At 35.4% G+C, this 16,486-nt stretch overlaps 1 protein-coding gene across 3 annotated transcripts in view; it reads right to left on the bottom strand.

Annotated features, from left to right (window-relative positions):
• ANAPC4 (anaphase promoting complex subunit 4) overlaps positions 1–16,486 on the bottom strand; it is a 209,898-nt gene that overhangs the window by 168,383 nt on the left and 25,029 nt on the right. For all 3 annotated transcript variants that reach the window (XM_053704079.1, XM_053704081.1, XM_053704080.1), the window contains 3 exons: positions 2,608–2,634; positions 2,491–2,535; positions 1,227–1,311 (listed from right to left, as the gene is read on the bottom strand). In XM_053704079.1, the coding sequence (XP_053560054.1) occupies positions 1,227–1,311; positions 2,491–2,535; positions 2,608–2,634 (157 nt within the window). The remainder of the gene's footprint in view (positions 1–1,226; positions 1,312–2,490; positions 2,536–2,607; positions 2,635–16,486) is intronic.

Here is a 16,486-nt window from a genome sequence, read left to right as displayed (position 1 = left end):
AGTTGGGTGTGGAGAGAGGAGTGCAGAAGAAAATATACTAACATTAAAGAAAAGAAAGAAAAAAAAAAAAGAAGAAGATAAGAACAGTTGATTTATTAACGGTTTGCTGTCTTTAGTTATATTAATTGCACCCGCTATTACCCTTATTGACCAGCAGTCCATGATGGTTACCTGCTTGAAAGTGTCCTTAAAGTGAGGGTAAACTTTCCCCTTTATATAAACAGATCCAGAATGTTAGCAATATTTAAGATGGAGTATAATTCATTAGTTGTAATGATGATACGCTTTAAATTACTTTTTAATGTAATGCTAAAATTCAAATACCGCATGCTTAGGCTTTTGGTGAGCTAACTGTTTGAACAGTTCTCCAACTGGCGCTTTAGCTAAAAAAAAATAAAAAAAAATTGTACCTTAGCTCACAAAAACTTTTGTTGTTGGCACCTGGAGCGCGGGTTATTTGAATGTCAAAGCTACGCTAAAAAAAGTTAAAATGTATCTTCATTAAAACTGATGAATCCAACTCCATCTAAAATATTACTTTTCCTGATCTGTTTATACAAAGGGGAAAGTTTACCAGCACTTTAAAGGGACAGTAAAGTAAAAAAACCTAAACTTTCATGATTCAGATAGGGCATGCAATTTTAAACAACTTTCCAATTTACTTTTATCATCAAATTTGCTTTGTTCCCTTGGTGGTATTTTTGAAAAGCTAAACCTAGCTAGGCTCAAACTGATTTATAAACCGTTGAAAACCGCACCTTAGCTCAGAGCATTTTAGACAGTGTTAGTTCATGTGTGTCATATAGATAACATTGTGCTCACTCCCGTGAAGTTATTTAGGAGTCTGCACTGATTGGCTACACTGCATGTCTGTCAAAAGCACTTCGATAAGGAGGCTGTCTACAGAGGCTTAGATACAAGGTAATCACAGAGGTAAAAAGTATATTAATGTAACTGTGCAAAAATGGGGAATGGCTAATAAAGGGATTATCTATCTTTTTTAAATAAGAAAACATTTGGTGTTTACTGTCCCTTTAAGTTACTCTATAGGTTTAATACTAGCAAAACAAAAAAAATGAAAAGTATTAACTTAAAGAAACGTCAGTATACAGCTGTTTAGTATGTCAAATGTTATTACATGTAAACCATTATTTTACTATTGTAGAAATAATGGGAAAAAAACATTAATACAAAAATGCATGCAAGTATCCCATAAAGAGCTTTACCTCTGTAATTGTTGCAATCTTATACATCCCATAAGCGTATATTTCAATATGCCCAGAATTTCCACCAAGGACCAGAGCATTAAGCCTTTAGACAGAGGGGAAAATAAATGTGATCATTACTTACAAAATGTAATATTTTTCCATGTGTACACCATACTGAATCTTACATTATCTCCCCTCCCTACAGAGATTTAACCATGTGCACTTCAATTGTCTAGGCTTGGGCAAAATGTAATGATTCAGCATTTAAAAACTAAACAAATGCCAAATATGGCTGCAGGTAGCGGAATTAGTTTAGTTTTGGCGGCAGATATATCAATGTGAAAGAGTAATACACAGAAATATGTGCATGTCCAGATCTTTGTGTGTTTCACTTTCATACTGATATACCAGGAGCTGAAACGAATGTTGATGCTTGCAGCCATATTCGGCATTCCTTTCGCAAACTGACAAATCCTGAAATGTTGCTCACGCCTACTGCTTTCCGAATCCCTCTAGCAGAAGACGGACAAGTTAATACTTATCTGCCCTGACTGTTTCACAAATGCACTAACAGATATGTTCTGAAACTCTGGCCTGTATTTGTTGGACAGTAAAGAGAGTAATGTGGTTAAAAGGGTAGTGGTCATTTTATATATATTCCCCTTAATAGAGGTGTCTGTCATTTATGGATGTATTTTCTTGGGTAATCCAAGACACAAGTAATAGTTGCACTAGATATTCAACACTTCATGGAAATCTATAACATGTATTAAAGCCAAAGCCATGAAAATAAACTTGCAAAACATCAGTGTTATAGTGAGGTGACAGGAGTCCCAGATGCCAAAAGCAAATAATATTCAAATAAACAGCTGTTATTGTATTAGTCCATTTTCTACTTAACTCACCTTTCCTGATACAGATAAGACATGACATTTCCAATTTTCTTCTATTATCGAATTTGCTGCATACTCATGGTTTCTTTTGTTGAAAAGCATACCTATGTAGGTTCAGTAGCAGCAAAGCACTACTGAAAGCTGGATGCTAATTGGTGGCTGCTCCATATAAATATTCTGACAGGAAAGGTCTCACCATTCACAATGAAAGCAAGATGATGTACTTTATTGTAGGAGCGGAAACCTAACAGTGACATGGTAGGGCTGGTCTTAACCCCCCCCCCCCCCCCCAGACATTAAATCAATATAGTGTGCCACTAAGAAAAGGCTGTGTATCTCTAGAAAGGTACAATGAGTGAAAAGGAACAGTAATAGCAGTAAATACATACCTCACATCTCCAAGAAGTTTTAAGATTTCATCTGACTTTTCTTCACTAAAAATGATAAGGTATACTGTAATTACTGTCCCGGTTCCTAATTTAGCATATGTGACCATTAGATCTTACCTGAAAATTTTTGCTGTAGCATTGAAACTGCAAAGAAAAAAAAATGGTTTTTGAATGTTATGACTAGGGATAAGCAATATGCTATTCCTTAACCTACGGAGATAAAACTATACAAAGAATATGGGCAGTTTATAATGTAATAATGTAGGATGCAGATCACTTTTAAAAATGTTGAAGTAACAGAATTACCATTGTACCGAATGGAATTAGTCTCACAGCATAAATATAAGTGGACTACAGACATGCTTCCTGCATTAAATAATCACTAGTCTTTATAATTTCTAAATTCATATACCTTGAACTAATGTTCCCATTTTTGTCAAAGGAGTCTAGCTGCAGACTGGAGCTCCACTCTAGACAGGAAACGTGATCTCCAATCAAAGTTTTTTTTTTTTTTAAATCAACTTTAATGTAACAAACATATAGACAATCATTCTGAAAACGAAACATTTTGCAGCTTTCTTGTTCTTAATGTTCACTCACAGTGGTTTATGCTAATTGCCATTTATAAGGTAACCGCTGTGATTGCCATTTATAAGGTAACCGCTGTGACTGTCATTTATAAGGTAACCGCTGTGACTGTCATTTATAAGGTAACCACTGTGAATGAACATTAAGAACAAGAAAGCTGCAAAATGTACAAGGCTGAAGTTGGATTCTTACTCAGTCAGCTTCTTATTCTGCAACTGATTACAATTAGCAAAATAAAGATATCTAGAATTATTTTTATTTTAAATAAAATAATACACTTTCCAAAAACCTAAACAAACTTACATTTTATAAAAAAATCATTTATGTGTGGATATATACATGGGACATACATGTTATCATCCTTGTCAAACACTCTTTATGGCAAACAAATTGGTGCCAACCTTGCGACTGTATATATTTTACCTTTTCTAAATAAGTCATTGGTATTTAAAAAAGGATAAAATCCTTTGGGACACTCATTTATATGTCTATATATACAAGGCGTGAACCCATCATAGGATAGACATGTTATCAGCCTGGCCCAGCGTCCTTTATAGCAAACAAATTGGTGCCAACCTTGCCACTTCATATATTTTACCTTTTCTGAATAAGCAATTGGTATTTTAAAAGGGTTAAAATTATTTGGGTCATTCATTTCTGGGTAGATATATACAGGGCTTTAACCCCATTTTATAGAATAGACATATTTTTAGCCTGACCCAATGCGTTTTAAGGCAAACTATCTGGTGCCATCCTTGCCACTTCATACATTTTACCTTTTCTGAATAAGTAACTGGTATTTTAAAAAGGGTTAAAAATCTTTGGGCCACAAATTTTTGTGTGGATACATACACGGCATGAAAGAAAAAGAAGATCGAAAGATCCCCAGAGGTGCGCTGGTGCTTGGATAGAGCTGGTATCGATTGCTCGAAGAAATTCACAAACTAGGGGCTGCACTCTCAGCAGTAATCCAAAGGAGTACCCGGCTGTAGATAAGAAGACAAGAGAGGCGCCAAACATAAAACAATATCGTCTGAACCATGGGCCAATAGCCCCCCCCTGTGTGCAGGATATACTCACAAAGGCTGCGGCACACGTACTGTGCCTGTTGAAGCGGATCGGGACTGTTCAGAGTCGCCCGACGGACACACAAAGAAGCCGGTACACGTGACCCCTGTAACCAATAGCAGGCCAATTCACCTGTCAGGTCCGGATCAACGGTCACTCGCTGGAAATAGGTGGTTGCGGTCTCAACCAGGAGAGACACCGGTGTTAGATATGGATTGCACCAGGGCAATAAGTGACAGGTAGCAAGGTGACTCAAATAAAAAGGTTTTATTTAAGATAAAAACAATCACAGCAACGCGTTTCTCAGCAAAATTGCCGTTTCATCAGGCTGTATTACTGACTGCATGATTACACCTTTTATACCTTGCTACACCTGTCTAAAAGGGGCGGATCTGACATGGGATCTTTGTCTGGCTAATCTTTAACTGTTTCTTAACTGTTCATTTTGATATACAATAGTTAGACAAAAAATTTTAAAAAACCTTACATTTCTTAACTCAAAATAAAGACATATTCAAATCAATGAATACTTATACAATGTAATAGCATAATATTAACAATACAATAATAAAATAAAATAAAATAAAAACCTTGAACCATTTATAAATCTATTCGCCATCACACCAAAGTCAATTAACGTTCAGTTAATATTCACACTAATTGTGATATCATAGATATTCAAATGGATATGTGATATAATGATATAAATAAATATATATAGATATAATTAGGATGGTCACATATGAATTATGATATGGATTAACTAGTCAATCTTATAGGTATAAATCGAAAATGATGTGTTAAAATATGCAATGATATCATATGTAAAGGGGTCGGTAACACGCCTTTGGCACTATATGGCCCTATTGGTAATGTCCTACAGAAAATAAAAATATAAATAAATTAATCCTTTCTGAATGGGATATAATTTGATAAGAGGGGGGAAGTCACCTGGGATACTATAGTTACCAGGCTACATATATCACTAGACATATTGGAGTACAGATGGAGACCCACTGGACACAAACCCTACTCAAAAGGCTGCCAAATCTATATTGAGATTCAAGCCGTTTGGATGTAGAGTTCTAAGGGTATGTATCCAGTAGGTCTCCCTCTGTCTAAGCCTAGACAGTCGATTATATAAATGTGAAACTGGAATATGTTCAATGGGACATATACTAAAGCAATTAATATTGCCATTATGGTGTAAGTTGCAATGTCTAGGAACACTATGGTTTTTGTAATTCTTTTTCATGTTCCTCACATGTTCGGACCATCTAATACTGAGGCGCCTGCAGGTTCTACCTACGTACTGTACCCCACATACACAGGACAGTAGATATATTACATATCTCGATGCACATGTAATGTGCCCAATTATCGAATAGTGTTTCTTGGTGATGTTTGATTTGAATGTAGTTTGTTGTTGTGTGATCTCGACACAGAGTTTGCATCTCCTGTCTTTGCATCTAAAAGCACCTACTGGTATATTACCCACTCGTTGGCGACTATTGAGAATTTTGTGCTTAACGATCTTACTGGGAGCTAGAAGAGATTTTAAGCTTGGTGCTTTTTTGTATACTATCCTAGGTTTATTACCCACCAGATTGCCTAATATAGGGTCTTTTTTAATTATACCCCAATGTTTATTGATAATTTGACGTATTTTTTTATGATTACAATTGTATTCTGTAATAAATGGAGTAAAATTTTCCATTAGTTGTGATTTCTCTTTGTTATGTGTTATGAAATAACTATCTCTATTGTCTTTTTTCGCTCTTTCGTAACCATTCTCTATGATCTGCAATGGGTAATGTTTCTCCTTAAAGCGTTCTTTCAATATCAAGCTTTGTGTCTCATAATCACTCATAGAACTACAATTACGGCGAACTCTTTTGAATTGGCCATAAGGCACATTTCTCTTCCAAGGGAAATAGTGATGGCTATTGAAATCTAGATAGCTATTGCAGTCTACCATTTTAAAATGTGTAATACTAGTGATCCTGGAGTTCTCAAATTTAAGTTCTAGATCCAAAAACACTATAGTTTCATGATGTATCACGCTAGTAAACGTTAGTCCCTTATTGTTGGAATTAAGATGATTAACAAATGTATTAGCTGATGACATATCTCCCCTCCAAATAAAAATCAGGTCATCGATGTACCGCCCATAGAACACCAGGCTCGCCCCAAACGAGCCATTGTAGATGTATTCATGTTCAAAGGAACCCATAAACAGGTTCGCATAGCTTGGGGCGAACCTGGTGCCCATGGCGGTACCCTTGACCTGAAGATAGAATTCATCCTGAAATATGAAGTAATTGTGCTTTAAAATAAAAGATATAAGCTGTAACAAAAAATCACATTGTGGATTAGGTAAATAAATGTCTTTTTGTAAATATTCTGATATGGCAGACAACCCTAATGAATGTGATATATTGGAATATAACGATTGAACGTCACAAGTGATCCAAAGAAGATCCGGAGTGACAGTAATCTTACTTAACTTGGCAATTAAATCACTAGAATCTCGGATATATGACTCAAGGCCCAACACATGTTTTTGCAGGAAAAAATCAACGTATGAGGAGACGTTATCTGTAAGACTACCTATGCCCGCAATAATAGGTCTCCCTGGGGGACAGGTTAAATTCTTATGCAATTTGGGCAGATGGTAGTAAAACGCTAAATTTGGTTCCTTAGGTAACAAAAAATCTCGCTCTTTCTTAAGTATAATGTTTTCACTAAATGCATAATTGACTAATCCTTTTAAAATATTGGTATATTGTGTTGTTGGATCAAAGTTAAGTTTTATGTAATATGTAGTGTCATGTAGAATTTTCCGTGCCTCTATTAAATAGTCGGTTAGGTTCTGTAGGACAATCCCCCCTCCCTTATCTGCCTGCCTTAGTACAATCGTTTTATCATTTTTAAGGGTTTCCAAAGCTCGTCGTTCATGGGCATAAAGATTATGTTTAATATTTTGGGGTTTCCTATTCTTACTATTTTTACTATTTGGAATTCGTTCTAATTCCTCAGTCACTAGCTGCCTGAAAATCTCTATATGTGCGTTGTTCTGTAAATGTGGTGTGTAATTTGACTTATTCTTAAAATTAGTTCTAATAAACCCCTCATACAGTTGGTCAGCCAATGAATCTGGTTCATATATTGGGAGTTGAATTTCCCTAAGTCTAGAGTCCATTGTATCAGTGAGTATTGGATTATTATGCTCATTCCCCATTTTTTTCTCTGCGAAATACTTTTGTAATGATAATTTCTGTGTGAACCGGTTGATATCTACAAATAATGAAAAAATATTGTGTTCGTTTGTGGGGCTAAATGAAAGTCCTCTACCTAGGATTCTTATCTCGTCATCAGTTAATTGATGTGACGATAAGTTATATATGCCCTTTCCTAATGCCTGTAATTTTGCCTCTTTGCGGGCTGTTCCTCGTCCCCTGTTTCCCCGTGACCGTGGGGTCTTTTCCCTTTTTGGGGGGTTGTGAGGGAAACTATCGGCTCTAGGTATCCCGATATGCTTTTCTGTTTCCAGGAGGGCATTCGTTGGCCCTGATCTAAAAAATGGTTGGGTGAGTCAGTATTAGATGGCCTAGTGTCAGTACTAGTGCTTGCTCCCTGATTAGTGCGATGGTCCCCATTTCTATTCCCATTTATTGTGGTATTTTGTCTATTTCCCATACTGTTGGAGAGTCCACCATATCCTGTGTGGTTAGGCTCATATGTCCTATCTCTTTGTGGATAGTTCGATTCATATGTCCTTTCATATTGTGGATGGTTATTTGCATGCCCTCCCTTAAATCTTGGCTCTCTGTGATAGTTATTGTTGTTATATGAAGCATTCACCATAGTTGGTTCTTGGTTCCTATTGCCATATGTTGTGGACCTATTGTTACTATGCTTCAATGGCATAAATTGGTCTCTATTATTATTACTGGGATATCGTGGCATGTATTGTTCCCTAGATCTTTCAGGATTTCCACCCCATGTTATATGTCTAGGTGAATAATAATTGTTTTGTTGGGATCTTTCGTTAGAATGATGTATTTCTCTAGGTTGTTGATTGTCACCATAATAGGTGTCAGTATCATCATGGGACCAGTTACCCTTCTTGCTTTTATTTCTATTTTTATGATGTGAAACTAAAATCCAATCATTGGATGGGTTTGGATTGTTTCTCTGTTCATTAGATGTCAGATTTGGGGTTGCTACTGGAATGGGCAAGTTTTTCTTTTTATTGAAGCTATATACCTCCCCTTTCGAATAATCCTCATCATCCCTAATTAGTTTCCTATTTTTTATACCAATCAAATCTTTTTGATATCTATCTGTTTTTTGTAATACCATATCATTTAATTCATCATATAAACTTAAATTCTTAAATTTTTCTAAACTTGTTTGTATAGTTTCAATTTCTTTAGTCGTCTGTTCAACCAAGGTTTTTCTATGAGATATTAGTATTTTCATAAAAGTGTGGGAGCACTCATTCATAGCCCCCTCCCATTTATTTAAAATTTCTGGATTATCTTTGAAAGAACAGCTTTTGAATAGTCTTAGACCCCGTGGTATCTGTTTCTTATCCAGATATTTTTGTAACATTTCAGAGTCTAACCAGTGCCTACACTCCGTGTTAATGGCTTCTTCCAGCCTGGCAAATAGAGCATGTATAGATAAATTGTCTATTGCATTTTCAACATTTGTGTCCGATATGGTGGTGGGTAACGCTACATGTGAAACTAATAGTAGCCTCTTGTTATTTCTTTCATTAACTGATAACATCCTGGCTATCTATATATCTAAGCTCCAAATTTTATTATCCCGACTCCGGATTAGCTTTGGGAGTATACCAAATTACAAAAGGTGATTAGTGATCTAACTCAAAAATAAAGAACTAGAAAAGGACTTGTGTTTAATATATAGGTGTCTCATTAAATAATCTCAGCATGTGTTCAGTGTGTATTCATTGAAAAAAGAGTAGTAGCTAATGTGTAATTAGTGATTAGTCATCAGATGGTGATACCATGTGTTTTAGCCTATTTTGTAAAAGAAAAAGAGAAAAAATGAAAATAAATTAAAATATTTGGGGTTGAGTATCAAATGTATACTTACAAGTGTGTAACCCGTTTTATACTTGTAATTGTGCAACTATATTTTAGTGCGCCTGTCTAATAATAAAAAATCAGTGAAATATCTTAATCAATCTTAAACTAAAAAATGATACCTCTAACATATAACAAATCATATGTGAAGAAAATATATAGGTGATTGTGGAAACAATTGTGAAACAATTCATATAATACAATGTAGTGGTGAGATATATAAAACAATGTTAAAAATATATATATAAAACAATGTTAAAAAATGAAAATCATAATTCACCAAGAAAGTTCAAGTGCACAGCTGCAGTCCCCCAAAGTCTATTATAGGCTTTTATCCTTGAGAGAAAAAGAAGATCGAAAGATCCCCAGAGGTGCGCTGGTGCTTGGATAGAGCTGGTATCGATTGCTCGAAGAAATTCACAAACTAGGGGCTGCACTCTCAGCAGTAATCCAAAGGAGTACCCGGCTGTAGATAAGAAGACAAGAGAGGCGCCAAACATAAAACAATATCGTCTGGGGGATCTTTCGATCTTCTTTTTCTCTCAAGGATAAAAGCCTATAATAGACTTTGGGGGACTGCAGCTGTGCACTTGAACTTTCTTGGTGAATTATGATTTTCATTTTTTAACATTGTTTTATATATATATATTTTTAACATTGTTTTATATATCTCACCACCACATTGTATTATATGAATTGTTTCACAATTGTTTCCACAATCACCTATATATTTTCTTCACATATGATTTGTTATATGTTAGAGGTATCATTTTTTAGTTTAAGATTGATTAAGATATTTCACTGATTTTTTATTATTAGACAGGCGCACTAAAATATAGTTGCACAATTACAAGTATAAAACGGGTTACACACTTGTAAGTATACATTTGATACTCAACCCCAAATATTTTAATTTATTTTCATTTTTTCTCTTTTTCTTTTACAAAATAGGCTAAAACACATGGTATCACCATCTGATGACTAATCACTAATTACACATTAGCTACTACTCTTTTTTCAATGAATACACACTGAACACATGCTGAGATTATTTACTGAGACACCTATATATTAAACACAAGTCCTTTTCTAGTTCTTTATTTTTGAGTTAGATCACTAATCACCTTTTGTAATTTGGTATACTCCCAAAGCTAATCCGGAGTCGGGATAATAAAATTTGGAGCTTAGATATATAGATAGCCAGGATGTTATCAGTTAATGAAAGAAATAACAAGAGGCTACTATTAGTTTCACATGTAGCGTTACCCACCACCATATCGTACACAAATGTTGAAAATGCAATAGACAATTTATCTATACATGCTCTATTTGCCAGGCTGGAAGAAGCCATTAACACGGAGTGTAGGCACTGGTTAGACTCTGAAATGTTACAAAAATATCTGGATAAGAAACAGATACCACGGGGTCTAAGACTATTCAAAAGCTGTTCTTTCAAAGATAATCCAGAAATTTTAAATAAATGGGAGGGGGCTATGAATGAGTGCTCCCACACTTTTATGAAAATACTAATATCTCATAGAAAAACCTTGGTTGAACAGATGACTAAAGAAATTGAAACTATACAAACAAGTTTAGAAAAATTTAAGAATTTAAGTTTATATGATGAATTAAATGATATGGTATTACAAAAAACAGATAGATATCAAAAAGATTTGATTGGTATAAAAAATAGGAAACTAATTAGGGATGATGAGGATTATTCGAAAGGGGAGGTATATAGCTTCAATAAAAAGAAAAACTTGCCCATTCCAGTAGCAACCCCAAATCTGACATCTAATGAACAGAGAAACAATCCAAACCCATCCAATGATTGGATTTTAGTTTCACATCATAAAAATAGAAATAAAAGCAAGAAGGGTAACTGGTCCCATGATGATACTGACACCTATTATGGTGACAATCAACAACCTAGAGAAATACATCATTCTAACGAAAGATCCCAACAAAACAATTATTATTCACCTAGACATATAACATGGGGTGGAAATCCTGAAAGATCTAGGGAACAATACATGCCACGATATCCCAGTAATAATAATAGAGACCAATTTATGCCATTGAAGCATAGTAACAATAGGTCCACAACATATGGCAATAGGAACCAAGAACCAACTATGGTGAATGCTTCATATAACAACAATAACTATCACAGAGAGCCAAGATTTAAGGGAGGGCATGCAAATAACCATCCACAATATGAAAGGACATATGAATCGAACTATCCACAAAGAGATAGGACATATGAGCCTAACCACACAGGATATGGTGGACTCTCCAACAGTATGGGAAATAGACAAAATACCACAATAAATGGGAATAGAAATGGGGACCATCGCACTAATCAGGGAGCAAGCACTAGTACTGACACTAGGCCATCTAATACTGACTCACCCAACCATTTTTTAGATCAGGGCCAACGAATGCCCTCCTGGAAACAGAAAAGCATATCGGGATACCTAGAGCCGATAGTTTCCCTCACAACCCCCCAAAAAGGGAAAAGACCCCACGGTCACGGGGAAACAGGGGACGAGGAACAGCCCGCAAAGAGGCAAAATTACAGGCATTAGGAAAGGGCATATATAACTTATCGTCACATCAATTAACTGATGACGAGATAAGAATCCTAGGTAGAGGACTTTCATTTAGCCCCACAAACGAACACAATATTTTTTCATTATTTGTAGATATCAACCGGTTCACACAGAAATTATCATTACAAAAGTATTTCGCAGAGAAAAAAATGGGGAATGAGCATAATAATCCAATACTCACTGATACAATGGACTCTAGACTTAGGGAAATTCAACTCCCAATATATGAACCAGATTCATTGGCTGACCAACTGTATGAGGGGTTTATTAGAACTAATTTTAAGAATAAGTCAAATTACACACCACATTTACAGAACAACGCACATATAGAGATTTTCAGGCAGCTAGTGACTGAGGAATTAGAACGAATTCCAAATAGTAAAAATAGTAAGAATAGGAAACCCCAAAATATTAAACATAATCTTTATGCCAATGAACGACGAGCTTTGGAAACCCTTAAAAATGATAAAACGATTGTACTAAGGCAGGCAGATAAGGGAGGGGGGATTGTCCTACAGAACCTAACCGACTATTTAATAGAGGCACGGAAAATTCTACATGACACTACATATTACATAAAACTTAACTTTGATCCAACAACACAATATACCAATATTTTAAAAGGATTAGTCAATTATGCATTTAGTGAAAACATTATACTTAAGAAAGAGCGAGATTTTTTGTTACCTAAGGAACCAAATTTAGCGTTTTACTACCATCTGCCCAAATTGCATAAGAATTTAACCTGTCCCCCAGGGAGACCTATTATTGCGGGCATAGGTAGTCTTACAGATAACGTCTCCTCATACGTTGATTTTTTCCTGCAAAAACATGTGTTGGGCCTTGAGTCATATATCCGAGATTCTAGTGATTTAATTGCCAAGTTAAGTAAGATTACTGTCACTCCGGATCTTCTTTGGATCACTTGTGACGTTCAATCGTTATATTCCAATATATCACATTCATTAGGGTTGTCTGCCATATCAGAATATTTACAAAAAGACATTTATTTACCTAATCCACAATGTGATTTTTTGTTACAGCTTATATCTTTTATTTTAAAGCACAATTACTTCATATTTCAGGATGAATTCTATCTTCAGGTCAAGGGTACCGCCATGGGCACCAGGTTCGCCCCAAGCTATGCGAACCTGTTTATGGGTTCCTTTGAACATGAATACATCTACAATGGCTCGTTTGGGGCGAGCCTGGTGTTCTATGGGCGGTACATCGATGACCTGATTTTTATTTGGAGGGGAGATATGTCATCAGCTAATACATTTGTTAATCATCTTAATTCCAACAATAAGGGACTAACGTTTACTAGCGTGATACATCATGAAACTATAGTGTTTTTGGATCTAGAACTTAAATTTGAGAACTCCAGGATCACTAGTATTACACATTTTAAAATGGTAGACTGCAATAGCTATCTAGATTTCAATAGCCATCACTATTTCCCTTGGAAGAGAAATGTGCCTTATGGCCAATTCAAAAGAGTTCGCCGTAATTGTAGTTCTATGAGTGATTATGAGACACAAAGCTTGATATTGAAAGAACGCTTTAAGGAGAAACATTACCCATTGCAGATCATAGAGAATGGTTACGAAAGAGCGAAAAAAGACAATAGAGATAGTTATTTCATAACACATAACAAAGAGAAATCACAACTAATGGAAAATTTTACTCCATTTATTACAGAATACAATTGTAATCATAAAAAAATACGTCAAATTATCAATAAACATTGGGGTATAATTAAAAAAGACCCTATATTAGGCAATCTGGTGGGTAATAAACCTAGGATAGTATACAAAAAAGCACCAAGCTTAAAATCTCTTCTAGCTCCCAGTAAGATCGTTAAGCACAAAATTCTCAATAGTCGCCAACGAGTGGGTAATATACCAGTAGGTGCTTTTAGATGCAAAGACAGGAGATGCAAACTCTGTGTCGAGATCACACAACAACAAACTACATTCAAATCAAACATCACCAAGAAACACTATTCGATAATTGGGCACATTACATGTGCATCGAGATATGTAATATATCTACTGTCCTGTGTATGTGGGGTACAGTACGTAGGTAGAACCTGCAGGCGCCTCAGTATTAGATGGTCCGAACATGTGAGGAACATGAAAAAGAATTACAAAAACCATAGTGTTCCTAGACATTGCAACTTACACCATAATGGCAATATTAATTGCTTTAGTATATGTCCCATTGAACATATTCCAGTTTCACATTTATATAATCGACTGTCTAGGCTTAGACAGAGGGAGACCTACTGGATACATACCCTTAGAACTCTACATCCAAATGGCTTGAATCTCAATATAGATTTGGCAGCCTTTTGAGTAGGGTTTGTGTCCAGTGGGTCTCCATCTGTACTCCAATATGTCTAGTGATATATGTAGTCTGGTAACTATAGTATCCCAGGTGACTTCCCCCCTCTTATCAAATTATATCCCATTCAGAAAGGATTAATTTATTTATATTTTTATTTTCTGTAGGACATTACCAATAGGGCCATATAGTGCCAAAGGCGTGTTACCGACCCCTTTACATATGATATCATTGCATATTTTAACACATCATTTTCGATTTATACCTATAAGATTGACTAGTTAATCCATATCATAATTCATATGTGACCATCCTAATTATATCTATATATATTTATTTATATCATTATATCACATATCCATTTGAATATCTATGATATCACAATTAGTGTGAATATTAACTGAACGTTAATTGACTTTGGTGTGATGGCGAATAGATTTATAAATGGTTCAAGGTTTTTATTTTATTTTATTTTATTATTGTATTGTTAATATTATGCTATTACATTGTATAAGTATTCATTGATTTGAATATGTCTTTATTTTGAGTTAAGAAATGTAAGGTTTTTTAAAAAATTTTGTCTAACTATTGTATATCAAAATGAACAGTTAAGAAACAGTTAAAGATTAGCCAGACAAAGATCCCATGTCAGATCCGCCCCTTTTAGACAGGTGTAGCAAGGTATAAAAGGTGTAATCATGCAGTCAGTAATACAGCCTGATGAAACGGCAATTTTGCTGAGAAACGCGTTGCTGTGATTGTTTTTATCTTAAATAAAACCTTTTTATTTGAGTCACCTTGCTACCTGTCACTTATTGCCCTGGTGCAATCCATATCTAACACCGGTGTCTCACCTGGTTGAGACCGCAACCACCTATACACGGCATGAAGCCCTTCATAGGATAAGCATGTTTCTAGCCTGGCCCAATGATTTTTTTATAGCAAACAAACTTGTGCCAAACTTGCCATCTCATATTTAACCTTTTCTGAATAAGTAACTGGTAAATTTGAAAGGGTTAAAATCCTTTGGGTCACTCATTTATGTGTGGAATATACAAGGCATGAACCCTCTCATAGGACAGACATGTTGTCAGCCTGGCCCAACGCTCTTTATGGCAAACAAATTGGTGACAACCTTGCACTTCATATATTTTACCTTCTCTGAAAAAGTGGTATTTTAAAAAGGGTTAAAATTCTGTGGGCCACTCATTTCTGTGTGGATATATACAGGGCATGAGCCCCTTTATAGCACAGACATGTTCTCAGCCTTGCCCAACGCTTTTTATGACAAACAAACTGGTGCCGACCTTGTCAAATCACATATTTTACCTTTTCTAAATAAGTTACTGCTATTTTGAAAGGGTTTCTTTGCCATATAAAACTTTGGGACAATCTGAAAACACATGAATTGTACAAAGGGGATCACACCCTATATAACCACACAGAAATCAGTGTCCCAAAGGATTTTAACCGTTTTAAAATACTATTTACTTACTTAGAAAAGGTAAAATATATAAAGTGGCAAAGTAGGCACCAGTTTATTTGCCATAGTGTTGGGCCAGGCTGAGAACATGTCTCTCCTATGATGGGGTTCACGCTCTGTATATATCCACACGGAAATGAGTGGCCCAAAGTATTTTTACCCTTTCAAAATACCAGTTACTTATTCAGAAAAGGTAAAATGTATGAGATGACCACGTTGGCACAAGTTTGTTTGCTACAAAAAGCTTTGGACCAGGCTGAAAACATGTTTATCCTATGAAGGGGTTTGCTCCTTGTATATATCCACACAGTAATGAGGGCCCAAAGGATTTTAACCCTTTTAAAATATCTGATTCTTTTTTAGAAAAAGGTAAAATCTATGAGGTGGCAAGGTTGTCACCAGTTTGTTTGCTTCAAAAAGCATTGGGCCAGAGTGAGAATATGTTTATTCTATGGAGAGGTTCACGCCCTGTATATATATATCCACAAAAAAAGTGAGTGGTCCAAATTATTTTAACCCTTTTAAAATACTAGTTACTTATTCAGAAATTTAATATATGAGATAGCAACGTTGGCTACAAAAAGCATTGGGCCAGGCTGAGAACATATTTATCCTATGAAAGGGCTCACTCCCGGTATATATCCACACAGTAAAGAGTGACCCAAAGGATTTTAAGCCATTTGAAATACCAGTTATTTATTTAGAAAAGGTGAACTATATAAAGTGGCAAGGTTGGCAATAGTTTTTGTGCCATAGAAACCAATGAGCCAGGCTGAAAACAT

The sequence above is a fragment of the Bombina bombina genome, chromosome 2, assembly GCF_027579735.1.
Source record: "Bombina bombina isolate aBomBom1 chromosome 2, aBomBom1.pri, whole genome shotgun sequence".
In the NCBI taxonomy this organism is placed as follows: domain Eukaryota; kingdom Metazoa; phylum Chordata; class Amphibia; order Anura; family Bombinatoridae; genus Bombina; species Bombina bombina.
Note: the sequence above shows the minus strand (reverse complement) of the source record. Positions and strands in the feature narration are given on the sequence as shown.